Raw genomic sequence first — 24,866 nt, forward strand, 5'->3', positions numbered from 1 at the left:
TTTCCATTTCTGCACGGCATATCAGGTGAGCGTATTAAGGGTGAGTTATTGAAAAAGATACTAGAAGGAAATATCTCCGCTTGTTCCTCACTGTCTGCGCTGTGGAATAACCTTTTTTTGTCTCACAAAGATCCTTTTTTGGGTGATGATGTTGAGCCCTTATCAAATATTCTTGTAAAGTGGCCTGACTATGTCTTTATCAGCGGACCTGAGTAGCTCAAAACATGAGAAACCTGGAAAGAATGACAGACAGATAGAGAGCATTTGTCATGTTAAAGTCTCAATCACAGCCGACTAGGGGTGGGAGAAAATTGTGATTCTTGGATGCATCTTGATGAGAGCGTGGGCGACAAAAATCGAATTTTATAAATGTTAATTGATAACATAATGCAAAAAGGTGGAGCTCTGAGTTACAGAAGTACTTTCCTTACCGCTAGCTAGCGTCTCGTGCTCCATACAAGAGCAGTGAATGAGAGCCACATGGGGAGCAGATATGGCTGAGCTGTTGAACTAACAGAGGAAAGGATCAGATCACTAAGAAAGGTTCAGTTTTAGTTACTGATAACTCTGATAGCTTCAACATGGTTGCTGTTACATGTTAAACGCTGTGCCTACACGCTTAACCTGGCCTAAAAGTTGCCCACTGCAGCAAGGCTACTAGGGAAGGTACGACGTATTACTATGTTTCTCTACCACAGTCCCACCGCAAAACCTTCCAGTTGACTCGCCACATCACTTTTATTTGTTTTATTAATTAAACAGTCTGGAAGCATGTTCATTATGGAGCATTGCTAACACATTGGTGCCCAGTAGAGTCATTCAGTAATAAAAAAATCACTTTTGTTAAGAGAAAACTAGCCTTTAAGCTAGCCTCAATAATTATATGGCATCTAGCTTAATGTTTTATGATATTTATTAATAATCTTAAATAAATTAAGATAACCAGCCATTAGGTCAGTTTGTAATCACAGCATTTGGCTCATCATGTTCCACAGGTAGGATGACTGCAGTGTCAGGAGTCCTGCCCAAGGATTATTTATTATTATTATTATTATTATTATTATTAACTTATTGGCAGGGGCGTAGCACCAAATTCAGCAGAATGAACGCAAAGTCAAATGTGCCTGGTTAGAAAGTCTGGTAAAGGTGGATTAAACCATTTCGTGCAAAGGGGTGAGGGTCCCTGTTCTCAGACACACAATTCAATCCATCAATCAACCAATTTATTTACCCCAAACATTACATTTCCATTAGTTAGCAACATTTATTGTGATATTAATATACAAATGCAAATATAATTCCAGACTCCTCACTTGGGGCCATGGTAACTCAGTCCTACTTTTCATCCCACTATGACACCCTTGCTTATTGGTATAGTGTGTGATGCTTGTCTGGCCAGGAAGCTAAACCCCTAGTCTTCTTTGCTGAGAGCAGGGATGTAACAAATCAGTAGGGCATGATTGGGCTACTGATTCATATGAAATGATCTGGTTGCTATTCATGAACAAAACAGATATCAGGGTGTCAGTCAATCTCTTACTCTCTCTCTCACACACTCACTCTCACGCTCTCATTTATATGTGCATTAAACTGTGAAAGAGACTGTCTAACTGTTTAACTGTCAAATACAGCTATTATTAAACATACATGATAGCTGTTGTTACTGATGTTAATTTTAATGGCAGAAAGGTAGAACGAATTCGCACAGTTTGGGGGTTGTCATTCTAACGTGTACTGTTGCCATGGGTCTACACTTGTGTTGGTCCCCAACACTTATAAAAATAAAGGTGTCATAAAAGGTCATTCTGAGATTAGAAAAGCTGCTTTTGGTTCCCCTAAGGGTCTTTCTAGTGAGGGTTCTTTTAAAGAAACACTTCTGTAAATGACTTCTGCCAGTCAGAAGAACCCTACAGTTTAAAGCACCCCCACACAATGCAATGATTCTACACCAATTAAAGGATTTTGCTAGAACAAAGCATCCAAGCCAAGAACCACAAGGACCCTTCAGCCTGAAGAGTGTATAGATACTAATGCAGGTGATACCAGAGTGACTTTCTATCAGAATAAATGTATAATAACTGACCTCAATATTTCAACATTATTCTATACAATATTCATATACAGTATATATATATACACTCCACCGATCCCTCATTTTTACAAAAAAAAATTTGGAGTGTATTTCTTCAGCACAATCTATTGTGGCTCTGGCAGGCTTCCCTTCTACAATGTAAAACATTAATTACTTTCATCTGTTCACTTCCTTCCAACTGTCTTATCTCCCTCTCTCTCTCTTTCTATGCTGTGGCGAGCGAGCGAGCAGAACGCATACACGTTTTAAACGTACACATGTACCCTAAACAACAAACTCAGCCCAGAATAGAGCCTGACATTCTCTATTCTCTCTGCATTACCTTCCACATACTGGGCCTGAAATCAGACTCCATGAAGAGGTACATAATAAAAAGCCTCGCGCAACAATAGGCTGCTGCCAAAGGCCCTGGATTCATTTCTGTGTTCATTTCTTTCTTTCTTTCGCTCTACCCCCCCCCCCCCCCCCCTTTCAATAACTTAAACAGGCATTTGGCAGGGTGAGTTTAGTGGGGGGGTGGGGGGTGGAGTTAGGACCCAGTGGAATGGCTCCAGCGTACTGCTGCTCTCCTGTAAATTAAAAGCAGACTTCTATTTTTCTTTTTCTCCCTCTTTTTTTTTCTTCTCTGTCTTCTGAGGGCAAGTAAGAGAGGTTTGGAGGGGGTCTGGAACTGTTTTTGTAGCCACATCTTGTAGGAAATCCTGAACAGAAAATGTTAACGAGAGACACGAAAAACCACCAAAACCGTGTCTCCCCTCCTCCTCTTACTCAGTGTGACAGCAGCACACACAGGCGAGGAGGCTAACCCCCAGAAAACACACACAGAAACTGTCTCACGTAGAGCATTAGAACAGTGCAGCTCCTTCTCCAAGGCCTACACAACTACTCCAACCAACAAAATTACAACTCCGCAATGAATTCCAATAAAACATGAGGGGGGGTTGGGTTGGGGGTTTAGCAGGGTTGGGGAGGCGGTTTAGAAAAATGAAACCATATAAAAATGAAGACATGTTCTGGGGGAAGCCTGGCTGCAACACTTAATCTAGCCCAGATCACAAGCAACTGCTTTAGTACACTTGTTGCATGCAAAGCCCTAAATCACATCACGATATCCCTGAACCAGGAGATCAAAAACAACAAAAAAATGGAATTCAAATGCTGGTGAAGGAGAACACTCTGAGACGAGTGCACTCAATATGTCGATATGTTAAATAAATAAATAAACAAATAAACAAACAAACACAAATCTGCAGAGGAGAAGCCTTTTTTTCTGCAGAGCAAAATCTCTCTGATGTCTCAAGGTTTTACATCTCGCCCAAAAACTAGATGCGAAAAAGCTCAATGATCTGTCTGCCATAATTATAAGCAATACTGGAGGCTAATCTTCTGCACCCAAGCCATAAAAAGGAAGGAAATTAGCCCCTCAAGCCTACTCAACTGATGCCATGACATTCAGATGTAACCTGGGCTCACATTTACATTAAACCGGTAAAATACTTCCTATTACACTACAGTTGCAGTCCAAAGCATCAGCTGGAGTCATTAACCGTAACAGTGTGGTAACTGCAAATGTCACCGCTGCTTCTTGTCAACAGGCAGCACCAACAGCTACAGCACGAGGCATTTTTTCCCCCCAGATATGTTGTCTTATTGCTAGACCCTGCACCAGCAAAATGGATCCCAATAAAAAGCAATGAAGCGCTACATTGTAATTAGTGTACAGTGAAGGAATGCTGGGAAGGTTTAGCCACACCCCCCCCCCCCCTCAGTCACTTTTTAGGTTGGCAGAACTGCGAGTGCAGAAAATATTGAGGTGTGCCTCCTGGAAGCCATTCTTTAATTATAAGTGCCACAGGGGACTGGCTGGATAAGTGCCGGACAACAATTATTAGAGCAGAATGGGACTGCTCCCACCTCAGTCGCTTCAGAGTTTCATTCCTGAAAGAGGTATAAGGAGGTATGAACAAAAAGGCCATGTTTAGTACCACAGCACTTTAAAAGTACATTTTACAGTATGGTAAGTATTTTACAGCATCTATTAGGTAGTAGTTACAAGTAACAATTGGTACACACTGTATGTTTTGTGTGGATACTTCCAGGTACAGTCGTATTTCAAAAAACAATGCAAATAATTCTCAAAATTGAACAGGTAACAATGTCTAGATGAGCAATATTGGTAACATTCAATATTGTGATGATTCCCAAATACATCACTGTATCAGAGATGCATCAGCTAGCAGAAGCCTGTGCTGGCCAGAATCCCAATAAAGTGATGGATTGACTGGGAGAGGGAGTGAGCCATCTACCCACCCAGAGAGAAGCAGGCCAATTGTGCTCTCTCAGGCTCTGGCTACTGATGGTCATTTGTGCTCTGGTGGCTGCTGATGGTCAATTGAGAGCCATGCCAATTGTGCTTTCTCAGGCTCTTCATCCGTTGGACCACTCTTGAGCCCTTTTAGATTTCGTTTTTAATAATTTAGCATTAGTAAACAACACATTCCTCTTGAGTAAATAACATTAATTGGACAGTTCCAATTCAGCGTCTATTTACACAGTTACACAGTATTGTAGCCATTGACCACTTCTTACTGTTTTTACAAAGCAACCGGAAGCACCAAGGAAATCAGAATGCAGTTAACGGTCAAGTTCTATGTACAAGAACTATAATATAGCACTATTATTGCATGGATATGCCCATTTATCAATCCAATATAATGCTAAAATGTTGCTGAAATCATCTTGAAACATCACAGTATATTCATATCTTGCTACAGACAAAACACAACCCAGCTTTAATGCATTATGTGCATGTAAAATATGTAAAAACACAGTAAGGAATGTAAGAAATTAACACCATGTTACAATTAACTCTGCCCTGTGGAGGCCATACCTCAGCCTGGCTAGAGCACTGCGATAAAAGTAAGTATTTGGTTGAATCCCGAGGAAAAAGCTGTCTGAATATGATCAAAATTCATAGATGACATTGCCATGGGAACATAAGATGATGACCTAAAACAAGTTCTACTTCAACCTGTTCAACTTCATAAAAGTTCTGTCCTCATTTGCGACGAATCCCATCACAGGAAAAGTAAAAGAGCAAAGGAATGCTGAAATGTGACGACACTGACATATAGTGTAGTGAAGACACCAAGCTACCCTTATGCAACCCCCACTCCCCCTCCCCACTTCTTAGAGATAATTATAACCTCAGGGATTTTTATCTTCAATAAGAAATGGCCTTTTTCTCTTCCCAGACACTTTGGTCCCAGGGCGGGAATTCTGACTGGGGACGTGATGACACGAGGGGACAGGGTAGTGGAGGGTTGCGTTTAGGAGGTGGTCTGTAGATAAGCGCTGGTCAGTCCTGGGGTCTATCACTGCCACCTGAGACCCCCAGTCAGCTAAGCATGTCCAAAAAAGGGGATAAAAAGGGGCATCAGAGAGTAGGAGGATGTCGCGGCAGGGACTGACAAAGCAATCAGGAATGCCTCACCTCCTGAGCAGATGGAGCAGTGCCCTCTTCCTCCCCACCCCCAATTTACACACCGGCACACACATACACACACAGAGGTTTGTTTTTATACAATGTCAATGACTGTGCCATATGTGTTATGTGTACTTCAGGAGCTACATGTAATAACAATATTAAAAATATCATGATGCATATTGTGTATCATAATCATATCGTGTGCCATAGTGCTAGATGAAACCCTATAGCCTATCTACAGATACCCCAACTATCTGGTCAATTTGAGTAGGTTATCAACAATGATTGGGCTTGGGTTACGTTGTTAGGGGGGGAGCCGACTGTCCAACTGAATTGTAGCCAGCAAGGAATCGAGGAGATCCTCTCATTGTCTGTTTAGTTCCCAAATCTTCTCAAAAAACCAAACCTCAGAGCTTAAAAAGATGAAAACCTGGCTCGGTAGCCTGGTGCAGCTAAGAACAGACCAAATGCTTAGCAGTAGTGCTTGCTCTGATGCTTTGCTCCGAGATTAGGTTAACCTAGGTTACTGGGTTTAGCGTGAATGAGCCAGTTTTAGGGAACAGTTAAGGTCAATTCAACAGTTCTTTCAACAGGCATTTGATTAAACATCAGTGTCAACACCCTAAACATAGCCTTATCTTCTATGCCTTTCTAAGTTCTATTACCTTTCTAACCATTTCCATTTTCATTTCTAAACATGTAAGGCCTGTTTCTCTCTTTTTCTCAGCTTTTCCAACACAGTCAGGCCTTTTTTCATCCTGAACGTGTGTGAAAACAAACACATCAGCACACACACATGCAAACCCATCTAAACATGTATAAATCTGCACACTCCGAAACACTGAACATCCACAGCCACCCAACAAGTCCAGCAGTCCAGACACAAACACACTTGTCTAGGTAACAAGTCCGTTTTCTGAAGCAGAGCAGCTGATGTGTAAAGGATGTGTAAATAAGTGTGGACACGGTAAACACAAGCTCCCAAATACAGCCACAGGCACACTGTGGCAATGCACATTAGCTTCAGCTGATTTGGATGAGGAAGGACTGCAGATAAAAAGCAACATAAAATGAGGAAGGGTGGTACCTTTTATCCAAAAACAGTTTGTTTGTGTGTGTGTGTGTGTGTGTGTGTGTGTGTGTGTGTGTGTGTGTGTGTGGTTGGGGGGGGGGGGGAGGCTTCAACTCACTGGGCATAACAAGTGGTCAAGGTAACAAGCTTCATAGGCCGTATGGGAATTTGGTTAAGCTCACCAACACACATCCCACAAACCTCCTTCCAATTCTCTTGCTCTCTCTCACTCACTCTTCGTCTCTCGCTCGCTCTTGCCATTCCCCACAGCCCCGGTCTCCTCCAATTCTCTAATGAGAAAAAGCTGGTAAGAAAATCCTGGCCTGAGTCCTATATAAACTTACAGACATCTCACGGAAAAGCCCATGGAGAAAGAAAGAAGAGAGAGGGAGAGAGAGAGCGTGCACGAGAGAGAGAGAGAGAGAGAGAGAGAGGGCAGTAGAATATCGAATACAGTTAAAAACGAGAAAGAACGAGAGGGAATGAGAGTCTAAGGAAAACAAAGAGAGGAGAGAGAGCGGTAGGATATTGAACACAGTGAATAAAAGAGAGAGAGAGAGCAGTAGAATATCGAACACAGTTGAGAAAGAGAACGTGAGAGAGACAGGGCAGGGCAGGGCACTGAACACAGGTAAAAAGATAGAAAGAGAGATAGACGGAATGAGAGAAGGGGGGAGAGAAAAGGGGGACAGAGGAAAGGAGACATAAGGAGTGAGAGACAGAGAGGAGAAAGAATGTGAGAGAGGTAGTGTATTTAACAAAGTAAAAAAAAGAAACAAAGAGGACAGTGGAACACAGTTTAAGAGAGAGAGAGAGAGAAGTAATGTATTGAATCAAGTAGAGAGAGAGAGAGAGAGAGAGAGAGAGAGAGATATGGGACAGTACAATAGTTCCCACACAAACAACCAACTTATCAACCACACCATCGCCAACACACTACACCTTGTAAAACGTCAGCACATCATTCAGCAGTTTGTAATACGCAAACTCCACACTGAGGCGAGATCTGACCAGTGCCTTAAACAGCAGCCCTGGGTCAGTCACACCTTCACCTCAGAGGCTATTCTGCCTCTGAGGTGAATCATTTTGCCTGTCTGCCAGATGGATCATTTCGCCTGTCCAAACAGAAAGTTCAGTAGGCAGGACCTCTGATGCTGAGAGACAGAGTAGCGTTGACCCAGTATGAACATGTCCAATGTCAAAGGGACCCCAACCTTCACACACACACAAACCCCTCAGCAAGTTCAGGAGGGGTTCCAGGTGAGTGAAATACACTTAAAGAGAGAGAGAGAGAGAGAGAGAGAGAGAGAGAGAGTTCACTGAACACAGTTAAAGAAGTGAGGGGAGGACAAGAGAGAAAAGGAGAGAGAGAGAAAAAGGAAGAGAAAAGCAAGAAAGAGACAGAGAAAGAGAGAGAGAGTAAAATAAAGTTAAAAAAGAGAGAGAAGTAGTGAATTGAACACAGTTAAAGAAGTGAGGAGAGCGAGCAAGAGAGAGAGAGAGAGAGAGAAAGAGCAAGAGAGTGAGAGTGCGCGCGAGAGAGCGAGATAGAGAGAGTGAGAGAGAAGGATACTGAGATGCCATTGACAAATGAAAGCCATAAACATTACCTCAATCTCAAGTCATGTCTATTACAATATGTGTCGATAAATACACACTGCATTAGTTCTGTTCTCTTTCTCTGTCCATCACGGACTGTGGGGAAAGTGGGAAACGAGCAGCGCTGCGAGACGAAGGAAATACACCAAGTGAAGCAGATGGAGGTATTGATTTGGTAAGATGGAGTGTGAGCAGCAGAACCCTTCAACTTCCAACAAACTCTCACTAACCACACGCAACCGTCTCACGCACATGCAAAGACCGCACATGCACTCACACATGCATTCACACAGCACACAAAGGCTTATTACAACCCCGTCACTGGAGCGAAATTAGCTGAGTCATATTCCCAAATACATGTCAGTTGTCATGCTTTTGTTGCCACCTTTATTTTTTTGACGTGTAAAGACTTGGACGTTTTCTGACAAGTCTGAAAGCCTGACTGACATGTATGGGCGGAGTAATCACACACACACACACACACACACACTACGGCAACAAGCAAACCTACAAACACACAAGAAAAGAGGCTTTATAAGAAGACAGTAACAGTGAGTACAGTAACTGAACAATAACTAACAATAGGCATAGAGCACCAGTGTGTGTTCTTTAGAGAAGCTCCTGAGAGCTTTCTAAGGCCTTGACATTCTATCTGATGTGCAAATTTAGGAGACCAAATGCTTCGCTTCTTTAGCACGTCTTTCTCTACAGAACCATACAGTACATTTCAGTATTTCGAAAGCTGAAGAGCAAGTATAGTGTGTGCCATATCCAATGTGAAATGCATCAAATCTCATACTTGGAACGCACTCTAAAAGTTTCTCTGTAAAGGGATATCACATACGCCAAAGCTCCAGTCATGCTCCATCGGCTCAGTAGATAGGAAGACATGAAATAGAGGGGTAATTTAAAGGACAGATTAGCTGAACTGTAATTATAACTTTGTTCTCTGTTCAAATAGCAGCCTTATAGATGGGTGGCTTTGACAGAGCTCCATAATGAGCCACTGTACATTATTCCGAGGCCTGGCGTATATGGTATCCTGCCTGAAATGTGTTATGGGGGGGTGTAGGGGTGGTGAATCCCAGAAATGATAGAATTATGAAATATTGAACACTGAGTAATGACCAATTTCTGCATGGCGAGACTAGACTAGCTTCATCCTTCTAGCTTGCAGACCTTTTTCTTTTCTGTTTTTTTTTTTCCTCTTTCTCAACTCACAATGAAATTCTGGCGGGCCAAAAGGGGCGAAATCGGCTGCTGAACTGTGATTAATTGACAATAGTTACAGCAGCAACGATTTGCTTCGGGAGTCAAAATTCTTGCTTCATAAATCAACAATCCGATAGCATTTGGCTACCGAACTGCCAATTAGAGCAGGAGTAACAATGCATAAGAAAGTAGAAAGCTGCCAAGCCGAGGGTGCTGGTGATATTATGGGAGCGCAGAGACAGTAGCGGGAGGTGCCAACAGCTCGAGCACTTTAAAAAAAACTAAAAAAAAACTGTGAGAATTCAAGGCTTGGGATGGAATTGTTTCCTAATGAATAGAGCTCTTTACATCAACCATTCCACATCCTGAAAAAAAATGCAGCGCTTCTAAATCGCGGCCCTGGCGCACAAAGACACGGAGTTTGAGCTCGGCCTACCGGAGGGGAACTCTCAATGCGAAACGGCAGAAGAAAAGAAGAAAAAAGCATTTTCTGCAGGTTGCGGCAGTTTCAGGGGCTCAGGTGCTAAATGGAAATGCATGAACTCAATGCAAAAGTAAGGCTTCCCTCAGTGTTTGTGTGACTGCGAGGTGGCTTTCCTCTTGTGGCGCACTCAACACACTCCCTTAGTAAGTGTGGAGGTGCCAGCAGCACGTCCCCAAAACCTGATGCTCTCAGCAATATCTCCTGCACTGGCTGCCTCAGTAAAAAAAAAACAGAAAAAAACAAATCCACAGCAAACAGACTCACAAAAACACACATGAATGTACATTCACATGTACACACACACACACATATGCCTCAGGCTTCCAGAAGACTTGGGGCCTGGGGAGAGACTTCCTATGAGCAAAGTAGCTTCATATCTATAAACACAGTATGGTCAATGAAATGAACACTAATTACCGTATATGTGTTGATTTAGCTTTAAATGTGTGTTACTTTTCTGTTAATGATGTAATTTCTCAAAGCTACTGCTATATATTTTAATGCAATGATGTGTAATGTAACAAACATAATCTAACATAGCTCTGAAAATGCCTGGATTTATATTTCACATCACCAAGTACCAAATACTTCCAGTCACCTTTCACTGTTGCTTGAAAATAGAAAGCAGCAATTCCCGGGGATCACGCACTACTCTCCACAATAAGCCCACAAGTCCTTTTACGCAAATCAGTTCATCAACGGGAATGACAAATGACTAATCAGTAAAAACAATAAGCCCCTAGTGATTCGAGTGTTCAGAATGAGTGCACACACTTCCTCTATTACAGCGCATCCAACAATAAAGACAGCATTATGCCTGTTACACCAAGTGATCAAAAATATACAACTGCACACAGAAAGGGGGCAGACTTTACAGAGTAAACATGAACAAAGCCAAAGTCTCTGCATGGATCTCCTGACGATACAGCGGGACTGAGAGGGTTTAAGACAAGGGAAGGGAGTATTGTATAGGGATGCACGAGAACACTGGAATTAGATCAATAATAGCAGATATTTACTTTACAGAACAACATATAGGCATTTTTACACAATTACAATGACAGTGATCTTTGGTAACTTATTTATCCAGAACAGCAGAACGTTTAGATGATTGTGGGGAATTAGGGCGATATACATGTAGCATATTCAAATACAGTTTTACACATACGTCTTAAATGTAATGTTCTATGAACTGCTCATTAATGTACATATCTGAAGTAGCCTAGTACTTTGCTCAGGTTTTTACTTCATAGGATATGTCATAGGAAAACACATAAAAAGGAGCCATGTGTACAAGGGAATGTCCATTCTCTCACAATTAGGAAAAGCCGGTCATCTGAAAATAAAAAAAAGGAGTAAGTGCTTTATTCTACTGAGAAAAGTCTTCTAATATTTCCCCTTTGTTATCCTGAGATGTTGCTAATAATGCTCCACACTCTGACTCGGTCTGCCAGGCTAACATTTTCTGCTGATTAAGTAAGTGTTCTTGCAGGGTTCTATTATTTCACAGACAGATCAGATAAGCCAACAACAGTTTGTTCTCTGATGTAGAAGCGAGACAAAGAAAATTAGCAAGAAGGAGGAAAAGAAAGCAGGACAGGGGGAAAGTGCTCAGAGTCATTTCCACTGCGTATGCTGTTGCACAAACGGTGGACATGGACATCCATAGCTTTGAGCCGTTGCCGCCAGTGATCTGCCATTTTCCGAAGGTTTGAAGAACATACAGTAATCCTTTCTGCTATATCAGATTCAATCTGAAGGGAAATTGGCAGTGCAGCCGTGAAGATTGCTCTGGCACTAACCAGGCCATTGGCTAAGAGGCGACACCTATGGGATTCCTCCGCGTCTGCCACAGACTCCAATCACAGCCATTTGTAGAGCTATCAGAGAGAATTTTCCAGACACCACATTGGGGATCATTCACTAACCACTCACACACTCTCTTTCTCTCGCTCTCTTTCTCTCCTAGACACACACAAACACAGTTCAGGGGCGCCAAACGTTAACTCCTCCAGCCAGGAGGGACCAGAATAAGTCACATGGAGAGACGTAAGCCAGGGCTATAAAATGCTATTCAGGACAGAGCTATGGGAGTGCAACAAACGAACCTTGGACATAAACAGAATGAATCATCAGGCCAAGACAGAGTGGTCAACAGGCATACTGATAGATCCAAACCGCAAATCAAAAGGGGGTTGAGCTGTTGAGGAATTGTCTTCTTATGACTCTACCCAGGTACTCTGTAAGTCGTCAAGTAATCAATAGAACTGGCAGAGAGTCATATCAGACTCTAGATCTGGGATTTCGGAGAGGTCCAGAGAACTTGAAGTACAACAGCAAGCTTCTGCATAGAATCTTAAATAGGAAAGTCACTTAAACATGTTTCCATTGGGAGGATTGTGGAATCGATCCCAGCTACATTTTAAAGGATTTTAAAACAGTGACCTTTATGTAATAGCCACTGAGATGTCTTAAAGGTCAAACATGTACACTACACATATAAATAAAAGCTTCCTTCCGTAACAAGCCGCCAAGAGTCAGGCTAGCATATCAAGCCACAACAATGACGTCAACATGTACATCCCCACACGGCCACGTGTTAAATGGGGGAGTACTCCCCCATTAGGCCGTTAAAGAGTTCCATTGATTTACAGTGATCTGAACCATCATGGCTTACAATGACTGAGTGCTTTCTGAGTTCTTGTAGGCAATGTTGATGATGGTGGCAAATCTGAAAATATAGGTTTTGCTTGGGTAATATTCTGCCTCACAGCACCCTGTAACGTACCTCTCCACCCTGAGTGTATGTAAAATAATACCTTCCAGGCCAAAAGCCTAGCGCAGAACTATTGCAGAACTATGCCTCAGGCACCAGGCAGTGAATCCGTACCCATTTCATGTGATACCTTTCTGTGAGGGAGAGCTTTTGGAGGCATTAAACACCTCAGATGTCGGATTCCCATCATCATCACTGTGAAAAATTCTGACTGAAGTTTAGCTAGAACGGTGCACTTCGCATCAAACCAATTCTGAATCCCTTTTTTAACATCTTACAAGTTTTATAATGCAGAATGTCTGAAAATGGGTGGAGTGTCCCTTTCTGAATGTGTTATAGGGGTGATCATATCTAAAGAAAGCAAACGCTTTCCCTCCCGAGAGTATCACAAGCCATTTCAGATTTAAATACGCGACCACTGGGGCTCTTGACCTCCATAGCATTCTCTCAAGCGAACCCACACAAGCCTATGCAGCAGAATAAGTCTGGGAGATGGTGCTTTCTTCTCAAAGCACACTTAATGAGGTCCCTTTTGGTCTGCTCCTTTCTTAAGCAGACTACCTGGGACCTCTGCACCAAAGGGGGACTTGAGAAAAATGGTGGCCTTTAAAGAATATGGAAATGTGGCCCTGCTATCAGTGCGAAATCCCAGACGTCAAATACCTCCGTAATAGCTCGGGCGAAGAGAACCGCACAATCTTCTCGCAGGCTCTTTTTTTTTTGTTGTTGAGAGCCATTTGACAAGACTGGCTCGTTCTGCAGGGATGTGGGCTTCTGTGGCGGAGGAGTGAGCGTGAGGGAGACTGAGAAACAAGCGAAAGGGGTAAGACGAGTGTGTTTGATTGGGCAGCCTTTCAGAGCCCGCAAGGCTCATCATATTTCCCTGCGAAGAAAAACAAAGCATCTGCACCCAGACATCACAATCTGGTCCAGCCAGCTTGCTGGTCCAAAAGAGCATTCTTTCCTTCAGAGAAGCTGCTGCAGAGTCCATCTCAAAACCAAACACTGCACCTACACTCGCAAGATCCTCCTCACTGTCACATGTGAACCACATACCTGCCTGACTCACATTATTCCCACCCAAGCACTTTACACTCTTAAAGGGAACCCGGACTGCTAAGACCCGTATTCCTGAAATACATCTAACATGGCCAATACTACTCAGATATGATGTATAAACTGCATGGAAAGGCTTTGTTTATTATATAAAACATGGCAAATTGGTAAAAACCCTCTACAAGTAGGCGACCCCTGCACTGTGATGATGTCATATGGTTGCACTGAACTCAGTCCTACTGAAAATAAAATCGTCAGTAAAGTGTTGCTCTTGGGTGATGTCACACTCTAGCTAAAGCCGGAAAGGCTGAATGATATAATTGAGTCAAATTAGATAATTATCACGCAGTTTCTCGCTTAGTGGAGAAGAGGGAGGAGAACCACTTAATGCCACAACAAGTTTTGCTTGGCTTAAAGAACACATTTTAATAATGTTGGAGTCTTAACAGTCCTAACAGTCAGTCTTGCCTTTCGGATCAATGGTTCCTCATTGGTTCTTGGCCTGAACATATGGTTCTGGGGGGAAACAAAACTCAAACGCTCTTCAAAGAACCAAAGGCTCCAGAGGTTCTATTTGGCACCTTCATTTTTTGAGTGTACAGCATTCAGAGCTTAAGGGGTAAGTAGCTGCTTTTTCTGTTGGAAATTCTGACTGCCAGAAGACAAAAAGCATTCACAGAACCACTGGCAGGTCCAGATGTTCATTTTTCACTCCAATAACTTTTTCCCCCCAAATTTAGCCACTGGCAGTTCCCACCCACTAGCTAGGTTTCCCTTTATTACACGATGCTACCAGCACTGAGAGTATGAGGGCCGGAATGTGCTACTTGTGAAACTAGCACCACTGCATTTTTTTTTTTTTTTACGTCACTGGACGACTCAACACTTTTGGAGGAGAACACTAATGGCCATTAGTGCTAGCACTGTACTGAGTGATGTGGTGAGAGGGCAGACCATCTTCCCCAGTCAGAGAGAGGTCTTGCGGCCAACACCTAGATGGTCTAGATCCATAACTGAGCATTAACTCAATATAATACAATTCTGTATGTCTTCCACATGATCAGTGAATTACAAGACTCAGAATGCCGATGAACAGCGAAAGACACTTCACGGGTTAAAACACAAAAGTAGCTTGAGCTATGTAGCCTGACTAAATTTCACTTACGCAGTGAAAGAGACAATAAATCAGCATGACCTGCGCAGAAGTTTAAATTATGCCACTATTGATTGTCAGAGCAAATATTCATTCAAATAATTTTTGCACATATATCCCGACCCCCAACGCCCACAGACATGCAATAAATATGTGCAATGCATGTAAGCAGTAGAACAAGCAGTGACCTCACGTCCCTGTGGTCAGTGAAAGCCAGGACCCCACACAGCAGGTGACTCAAAGAAAGTCCTCGACACATAACCACAAAGCAGATGTGCTTAAGTGATTCATGCACAGCCCCACTGACTCCCCCTTCTCTCAGCCGAACAGGTACATCATCCATAGCTTAAGGGTAAGCAGCAGCAAATTCAGATTGGGGTGGGGGGTGGGGGGGGCAACAACAACAGCACTGACTTATTCAAATTGACCACTGTAATCACCTGTTCAAGAGACAGCAAGCACACAGCAAGCAACAGAGCTCATCAACGTGACACTAACAAATGAGGAGATTCATGAACCGCCACAGACAGATGCCGAGCTGGCCGGCTAATGAGCTATAATGACCGCCCTCGGCTTGTCTGTCAAAAATCTGCATGCAGCAAGCAGTCAGGGCACTTTTGTGAACGCATCCGTGCCAGGTAGAACTCCATATCTCCGGCTTATTCCGTGCTGCGATAGGCATGCCTGAAGCATAGCCTCACTGAAGAAACGGCCACATTCATTATCAGCTGGGGCTAAACCCACAAATGACTCGTTCCCAGTCGTTTTATCAGGAATAACAGCATATAATGAAATTAGAGAGCATGTTATCCAAGCCCACATTCCAGAATTGCAGCATTTTCACGTGTGAATGCTGCTCCCTAAGGACTCAACTCACTTAAAACACGGACACACACACCAAACAAAAAAAATATATATATATAATTGCCATTTCTTTTATATGCGTGCATGTGTGTGTGTGTGTGTGTGTGTATGTGTATACGTATATGAAAGCGTGTATTAGTCTCACATTCCTGAACACTTCAGAGGCTTTTCCCGCAGGAGTCGTGCATCCTACCTTCACAGGTGTGTGCTCTGGCACACAGACACAGGCACACACAGACACACACGTCACGCCCTTGGCCGTCCACGTGACGTGACTGGACTTACACTGTGTTTGGAATGAAAGGATATGGATTGCAGACCATTTTCAGACACCAACTCCTGGGACGTGTGGTTTGCTTCAGGTAGAAAAACACAACCGGTGCCAGCGAGGGGTAGGGTAAAGCCTCTTCGCCGCTGGCCGACGCCGCCTCCTCCGCCACCGTGCCGGCCGCACTCTCCCTCCTCTCTGCTCCCTCGTCGGCCTCTTCCTCGGTGCGCTCCCCGCCACCGGACAGGTCATTGAGTCGGATAAAAGTCCGAGGAAGAGAGGACCTGCCCTCTGCTTCCCTGCCTGTGTGGTCCTCGCAAATGTTTCCTCCATCCTCAGCCATCATTCACCTCCTTCGGGGAGAGAAAGAGAGAGGATGGGAGTTAAAAGAAATAAATAAATGATAAATAAATAAATAAGTTATGAGGTAGACATGATGATAGGTAGGAAAGGAAGACAGACAGACAGACAGACAGAGGTATACAGAATGAGATTTCTTTTCAGTCAGACATGGACATACATACTGTCAATGTACAAATAAATCACAAATTAAAAAAAAAACGTAACTTGTAAATAAATCTTTTTTATTATTTTACAAAATAAAAGCCCCTTTATTTTACTTAAACTAAATTAACTAACGTATTTTTGTTGCAATGTTCTCGTGTTATTTTTAGATAACGTGATTAAATCTGCAACTACGACGTTCCTACGACTTCCAGCCGTCGTCGTGGTCTCCGTCGCTGCGTGTGACCCGTTATTATAACCTGCGACCGTCGCGTCTTCCCTGTGAAGCGCGTGCAATTAAACAGTCGTTATTCTCACAGACCGTGAGCCCTGAAACGCAGAGGCGCAGAGGAGAAACAGTGGCACAATTAAACAAAGGCATTCACCAGCACCAGCAGCAGCACCAGCAGCAGCCCTCAACTCAACACTGCGCCCATGAAAAAGTACAGTAATGAGGCTCCATTAAACCCAATACGGGCAGATTAGCCTCTGCAGTAAAGCAGGGAAGTTATTAACGGTGCGCGCATCCCAGCACTCAGTCAGCAACACAGCACCACTGCGTGTCAACATCCGTGTGTGGAAACGTTGTGAGAAAAGTGCTGGTGTGTGTTTTTTGTGTTTTTTTTTGCTTTGTTTGTTTGTTTGTTTGTTTGTGTTTCTTACCTGTAATTGCTTCTGCTGATAAGCCCAAACGGAACTCACTCATCGCATGATCATTTGTGGAGACAGAAAAAGTAGCCCAGGTTTGAGGTTCTGGCGAGAAAGTGTAGCTCTAGGCTGAGTTTACAGTAGGATCAGCCTGACGGGCATGGCAACCCCAGCTCAGCTCAGCCCTGCCTGCACACGATGCCTTCAAGATGATGGGCTTTCCTCTCCTCTCCTCCTGACTGAGAGAAACTCCCTCGCAACTGGAGAAAACGAGCATTAAGTAATTGTTTTCGTTCCTGTTGAAAAAGCGATGCTCTACTGTACCAAACTCTCCACTACACTGACAGGGAGCCACATCTCTCATTGAAGAGTGTTGTCTTCTAAAGGGCAGGTATCGTCTTCTGTAGGAGGCGCATGACATCAAGTCTCAGCGCGGAGAGACGCGAGTGGGTCGTTTCCACGCAGCACTTCTGTCCATTAGACAAAAATCTCCCATTTCCAGTCGGCAAAAACGCTCTCCAGCACGAAACCGCTCATCCACACCAACTCACAGCTGGATTTGGGTTCAGTTTCCAGGCTCCGCCCCCCTCATCAGCGCTTCGGCCAATCACACGCGGGCAAAAGTCCCCTCGCCTTTTCATTGGCTGAAGGGCGCGCCACTCCACGGCTCAACTAGCAAAGGACTTGAGAAACAGCTGGAACAGTATTGTTTACTGTTAGCCAATAAAAAGCTGGGAATTCTTTGGGATCGGACCAAACCCACTTTTATGATTGGACTGTGTTTATTATGCAAGTGGTTTTGTTAAGGAACAAGGAAGGGAACGAACACATGTGACTGGTGTGACTGGAGGGAGCAAAGCGCTGTCACCTCACTATATACACTCGCTGTGATGGTGTGAAATAAAGTGTGTGTGTGTGTGTGTGTGCATGCATGCAACAGTGTGTCCCTAATACACAGTAGAAGATGCGGGTGGAAGCATACGGACATGCATTTGTGCCTTAAAGGGCTTAAATCATAGAAAAGCATTTGATATACTACAAATCAGGTGCATAAGTATTTGGACAGTGACTTAATTTGGCCTGTTTATGAATCATGGCCATTTTATTCATAGTCCCTCCCGTTCCACAGGCTTAATAGTAATTAGACAAATGACTGCTTAGCTTCCTCATTCCCTCATTATTTCATGATAAATTAAGAAGATAAAAGGTCTGGAGTCGATTCGAGGTGTTGATGTTGACTTTGGTAGCTGATATGGAAACTAATTTTTTAAAAAGAAGGAATGCACCAGCGAGCTCAGCGACATCAAAGTCCTGGAAGTACCAATTCTACAATTCTTCAAATTCTACAATGAAGTGGTGCTTCATGAGGGTGAATACTGAGGGTTTACCTCAGTAAACCACTGTTAACATGCAAAAACAAAAAGAACAGATTAGGCCGATGGAAAACATTGTAAAAAGGCTACTCAGTTCTGGAACTGGAGTCTTTGGACAGAGGAAACCAAGATGATCTTGAGTATGAAAAACAAAAAGACTGATTTATGATCACAAAGCTTACCATATCACCTGTCAAACATGGCGGAGGTACTATTGTTATGGCATAGACATGTATAGCTGGTTCGCTGTCCAAATACTTATGGACCTGACTGTGTAAAAAGACTGTGCCATACTGGTCATTTAGAGAAAAGAGGATGTAAAAAAAGGCCAATTAGAATTCTGTAATTTTGTAAGGTCACAAAAAAAAAAAAAAAACACATACACAATATGGACAAAAGTATTGGGACACCTGCTCATGCATTGTTTCTTCCAAAATCAACGGTATTAAAAAAAAAAAAAAAGCATATCCTACCATTGTTGGAGTAACTGTCTCTACTGTCCACGAAAGGCTTACTACTAGATTTCGGAGTATTGCGGTGAGGATTTGATTGCATTAAGCGACAAGAGCGTTAGGGTGTTTAGGATGTTGGATGATCACCCCACCCCATCATACCCCAACTCATCCCCAGCTCCCTAGCTCATCTCAAAAGTACTGGATGGAGCACCATCACTCCAAAGAACATCACAGGGGAGAAAAGGGGAAAATGTAGGATATGATCCCTTTAATGTTTCTCACAAAACAGCCAAAGCCCAGCCTGACACAGAGCTGGTGTGTAACAGCAATTAGAATTACTGTAGCCTGTTATGTAAAGTAACACTTGACGGGGAAAGTTTCAGCAGCAATGTTGTCAGATTTAGTCAAGCAGTCTGGGGCCTTCAGTCTCTCTGGCGAAGATGTGAAGTGACAGCACTCACTATGGTAACACGGCTCAAAAGAGAGAGAAAAGTCCACCAAACTGGAAGGAAATTTCACATATCTGAGCAGATATGGCCTAAGCCCCCAACACCAAGTTCCAGAAGTACTAAAAAAGTTGAAAGCCATGTAACGCTGTAGCTGCTAAATGTCAACACTGAAGCAACAGGCTTTTTCAAAGCCTGCAGTCCTGACTGAAAACTGCGCTGAACCAACAGAGGTCCATTTTTCCTTTCATGCATCATTGCACTGCTGTGTTGAAACTTACTTAAGTTCACGGAGCATGTCAGCCTGTACCCGCCAGCAGAGAGGCACCAGCACACTGAGGCTTTACCACACTGCCCCCTGTGGTGAAAAACCATAACACAGTCTAACAATGAGGGCACAAATACAAAACATGGTCACACAAACACACGTAAGCATATCACATAAGCATCATATAACAGTATCCTCAGCATAACTGTCTGAAATACAGCCCCAGGACATTCCTCACTTCTTCTAGCATAATACAGGAGCGGTGAAATGTGAAATTTATTTTCATAAACAAATATCTGAGTTAATTTGACTCCAATGGCAATTAGTTATTAATCATTTACAGCACCCTCAACAAAAGAAGACACCTCATAAAATAGGCTTGTGTAGTCATCCTTTCCATGGTTCTTAATGAACATTGCTTTGAATAGAGGAATCATGTCATCCCTCAGGTACTTCGCTGCTGTTGTTTCCACAAAAAGCTTAGGTATTTCATCATTTGGTGGAAAATGACACTCGGATGAAGAGAAAATATCTGAACCAAGATCTCTCTTTTTTAAATAAAAGAGGTTAATGTAGCATGTAAACATCGTCAAATGGGCTGCCAACTTGATTGCAAATATTATAAATATCAATTAAAAGTTAGATAGATATGATGATCAGTAAAGTTTGTGGGGAGTTTAGTGGCCACAGCAACATAATCCCAGAGCAGCAGTATGCTCTTTCCCCTTTTCTGATGCTTATGCTTTTATTTTCTGACAGAAGTCAGGCTTTGAATCTCTGTGGGACATCCTATTATGGAGGTAATAGGAGTGACTACAGTAACCACAGTGGTAAGTACTGTGAGTAGTAGCCAGGTCTATCATCCACACAATGTTAGCATATGCTGAAGTATAGCACTGAGGCTAAGTGACTACACCGGCAAATCATTCAAAGAACATTGGCATTTGTTGGCAAAGTCAAGAGTTCAGAATTGCTCCCTAATGCAGAAACACTGCAGTACAGAGTAAAATGTATTGTTACAGATACTGATTACCTCTTAACACATACATTATATTGTAATGTAATTCACAGGATTACTACATTCAATCACATAACATAATCTGATTAATTTCAGTTACTTTTGCTTTTTTTAAGCCACATATTCAAATGAAAAAAGAAAATTCACATGAAAAATCTCAATTCCACATCAAACTTTCTTGTGTCCTCATGAAACAAAACCCCTCTACTGCATGATATGTGCCATTGCCGATAGATGATCTCCAAAACGGAAACTTCAGAAGGAAAGGGGATTAAGGACTGAAGTTGACAGCTTGGTTCCAGTTTCAAAAAGTACCAAATCACTGCAAAAAGCGTCTCTTTTCATTATTTTTATGAGGTCATTCTATTTACATGCAGTATATCCTCCTATTCAGCCTGCAACAGTATAGCCCCTCCCATTCACACTGGAGGTAGCCTGGACTGCTTTCTGAAGTAGAGCATGGGCCATTTAATTCTGCTGCTGTGACCAAGGGATTGTAGCAGGCTGCAAGTGCATAATGGCTTCATTAGGGCTAACTGAATATTCGTTGTCATGGCAGGCATAGGCAGGCAGGTACAAAACAGACAGATCCATACTCGGATTCGAAATAACAAACAAGGGTCAGAACACAGGAACACGCCTCAGAATACTCAGAGCACAACACAGAGACTTCTCAACTGGTTTAGCAAAACACAGGGGTATTTATCTGAGGAGTAAAGATTTTGTGACAGGTTGCAGGTGTTTAAGAGTGGGATGAGAGGGTGGAGTAGCCAGGAGAAGCCAGATCTGGAAGATCCGATTAGAGAACAATTCATAGCCTGTCCCATGAACAAGTGCGAAGTCCTATTCAAGATCAGGGCTAAGAACCGGAACGGCCTGAAGAGAGGCACTGGAACAACCCTGGGAACAGGGAACAGGACTTAGAGTGGCTAGAGGAGTGGGATCGACCCCATGAGCAAAAACCAGATCTTTAGAGCCAGAGCAGCCCAAGAACTGGAACTGAAGCAACGTGGGGAGCAACCAGGAATTCCGAACTGGATCTACCAGGGGAACTGGAACAGGAACTTAAATGACTTCCCACCTTCTTGGGAGCAGGACCAGCTCTGGAGACAGGGTCAAGGACAGGAATAGAAGCAGCAACTGGAGTGGCTCTTAGAACATGAACAAGACCAGGAGTCAGAACTGGAGCCCCTCAAAAACAGGATCAGAAACCCTTTGAGTTGCTGGAATAAGACCTGTCTTAGGAGCAACAACAGGAACGGGGGCTAAATCAGCTCTGGGAACAAGGAAGTAGAGTTGACCTGGGAGCAGGGACTGGAGCAACCAAGGGTCCGGAACCGGAACCAAAAGTCAGCCCCAGTAGGCTCCCCAAACAAGGCAGGCCTGTGCTAATGTCAGGTGACAGGTGGGGCTGCAGAACTCTTCGCACTTGGCAGCATTGTGAAACCCACTGCTGGCTCATTGACCTCCTCCAGAGTCTTGAGTCTAAAACAAGCGAGGTATAGGACCCCTACAAAAAAAAAAAAAAAAAGAAACTTGCCCCTCTAGCTGAGAGTCAAATGCTACTCAAAAGACAAACTAGAATACAGGCAGTGACTGTGGGGAAAAAAAAAAGCTATAAAAGCCAATTTATCATCCTTGGGTTGGAACGACTCATTGAAATAGGCTAAATAGGGCTGGCGCTCACCCATAAAATCACTCCACTGGTCCATTGTTAAATATTGACAATCTCAATTAAAAGTTTTGCAACTTGATGATCATTAAAAATGTGTAAAATGGACTAAAAAGCCTCTTCTGGACTGTGTGGGCATTTCAGACCATACAGTAATTGACAGTCAGGAAGCCACAGCAACATAAGCACCCACCAGAAACCCCATAAAATCACTCCACTGGTCTGGGTCACATAGTAAAAGCAGGGTGTGGAGACTGCCCTGAGGGTAAAGCCACTTGCTGCAAACTTGGGACAGCTGCCTAGTCACATAAGTCACACACAAATCATACTAGCATCACGCTATAAAACTTCCAAGCCTCGAAACAAAGATTCTTGTTATAAATAAATGATTATATGAATGTAGATTGATCATGACCGGTGTTACATAGCTGTGATGAGATCAACATAGAAACAGCCATATCAACAAATCCACACCATCTGTGTCCACAGAGGGTTAGACTGATGGTGTCTGCCATCTGCATCATTTGCTAAAGGATGAGCTACAGTGTCGTCGACCAATACATGGAATCGATACCGGAGCAATTTAAATAACATAGTCCAGTTGAGGATTGCAAGTCCTGTCTCTAAAGTGGGCTGGCTATCGATGATCCGATGTTTGGCCAATACTTTAACCTGCTACACAGTAAAATGTGGTTTCTTGCTGTTAGTAGAACAACCGGTCATTAGATTATCCTTAAGCCATTGAACGCTAACCAAAGCGATTCTCCAATTTGGAGTCTGAGGGGGTATATACACTATTCTCTGTATCTCTGGTTTGGAAGCTTTGCTCTCTAGTCCAAAACTCAGCCTCATAGCCAGAGAGCATTTAGGGTGTCTTAAGGATCCACTGATTAGCGTAATATGCCGCACTCTGCTGCAGTGCAAGACATTCCCAAGCAGATAAGAGTATTACTAACCTCTGCCCTGGAGCCGATATCTTAAGGTTGCTTGGTGTGTGGTATTTGGTCATGCTGCAGCATGGCATTGGAAGCAGTTAGTCATAGGATACAGTAGCGAGAAAAGACTTCTAGGACTATCCTGAAAGTCCAAAAGACTTTAGAGCCATTACAAAGCCATTTAAAAACATTACAACATACTGTTTATTCCTCCAGTTGGTCCACACATTGAACCTAAGCTACAAAACAGCCTATTTTGAGGGTGACGTTTTTGTGCCGTCATGACAAAAGTATTGGGACACGTCTTAATTATTAAATTAAGTGTCATTGCTTCTTCCCCATTGCCACAGGTGTACAAAACCAAGTACCTAGCCATGCAGTCTGCCTCCATAAACATTTGTAAAAGAATGGTTGGTTCTAAAGTGCTCACTGAATTTCAGCATGGTACTGTAATAGGATGCTACCGTTGCAACAAGTCAGCTGGTGAAATTTCTTTGCTCCTTGATATTCTAGATATTCCACAATCAACTGTGACTCGTATTATTAAGAAAGTGGAAGTGTTTAGGAACCACAGAAACTCAGCCTCAAAGTGGCAGACCAGGTAAAGTTACAGAGCAGGGTCACCATGTGCTGATGGGAGATCATTAAAGCTCTTGGTAGGTGTCCCAATACTTTTGTAGTGTACATCCTCCTATTCAACCTTGTTTAGCCCTGCTCATTCACATCCTGTAAGTTTCATTAAAAGAGGCACAACCCAGGGCAGCCAATCAGAGTGGAGGTTATACAGTGCTGTGAAAAAGCATTTGGCCCCTGTCTGAATTCCTGGACCTTCCTGGATGACACTACATCTTAAACCAAAACCTAATAATGCAACCAACAAAAATGCATCAACTAGATGTATGTATCTAGTAAGAAAAGTTATTCAACATGTAATGGTCACAATCCCCTCAGCAGCCAAATGCTTGCTGTAGTTGTTAATTAGTGTCATGGAGGAATATTGGCCTACTCTCTTTAGAGAACTGCTTCAGCTCAGTGACCTTCTAAAGGCTTAAAACTGCACAAACTAAACACTTCAGGCTCTGCCATAAAATTGCTATGGTGGCAGAGAAAGCCAAGCAACGAGAATCGCTCTGCAAAATCACAAAAACACAAGTATCAAAATTACAGCATGTGCTACATTTTTCAAAAGCTTCCACATAGAACACTAGACTGCTTTACGTAGCCTCAGGGATACAGTCTCTGTTAACGTTCTCACATTGAAACAACATTACTGTAGTGATTTCTGAATTTCATCACATATCACGTTTGAAAATTGGAGCACAGTTGTGATTTTTAGGCCTTTAGGCCATTCTAAAAGATTTTAACCGTTGTGAGATAGGTTTGTGTGCTTTGGATCATTGTCTTGTTGCATGACCCAACTGCACTTCAGCTTCAGTTCATGAACAGATGATCTGACATTCTCTTAAAGAATTCTCTGATGCAGA

At 43.0% G+C, this 24,866-nt stretch overlaps 1 protein-coding gene across 13 annotated transcripts in view; it reads right to left on the bottom strand.

Moving 5' to 3' along the window:
- Nucleotides 1-17,754, bottom strand: part of cacna1g (calcium channel, voltage-dependent, T type, alpha 1G subunit) — a 266,549-nt gene extending 248,795 nt beyond the window's left edge. For all 13 annotated transcript variants that reach the window (XM_072666928.1, XM_072666922.1, XM_072666923.1 and 10 more), the window contains exons 1-2: nucleotides 17,231-17,754; nucleotides 16,103-16,416 (exon numbers count right to left, since the gene is read on the bottom strand). In XM_072666928.1, coding sequence (XP_072523029.1) covers nucleotides 16,103-16,409 — 307 coding nt within the window. In that variant the 5' untranslated portion in view covers nucleotides 16,410-16,416; nucleotides 17,231-17,754. The remainder of the gene's footprint in view (nucleotides 1-16,102; nucleotides 16,417-17,230) is intronic.
- Between the last annotated feature and the right edge of the window lie 7,112 nt (nucleotides 17,755-24,866).

Source organism: Salminus brasiliensis, chromosome 22 (genome assembly GCF_030463535.1).
Source record: "Salminus brasiliensis chromosome 22, fSalBra1.hap2, whole genome shotgun sequence".
Lineage (NCBI taxonomy): Eukaryota > Metazoa > Chordata > Actinopteri > Characiformes > Bryconidae > Salminus > Salminus brasiliensis.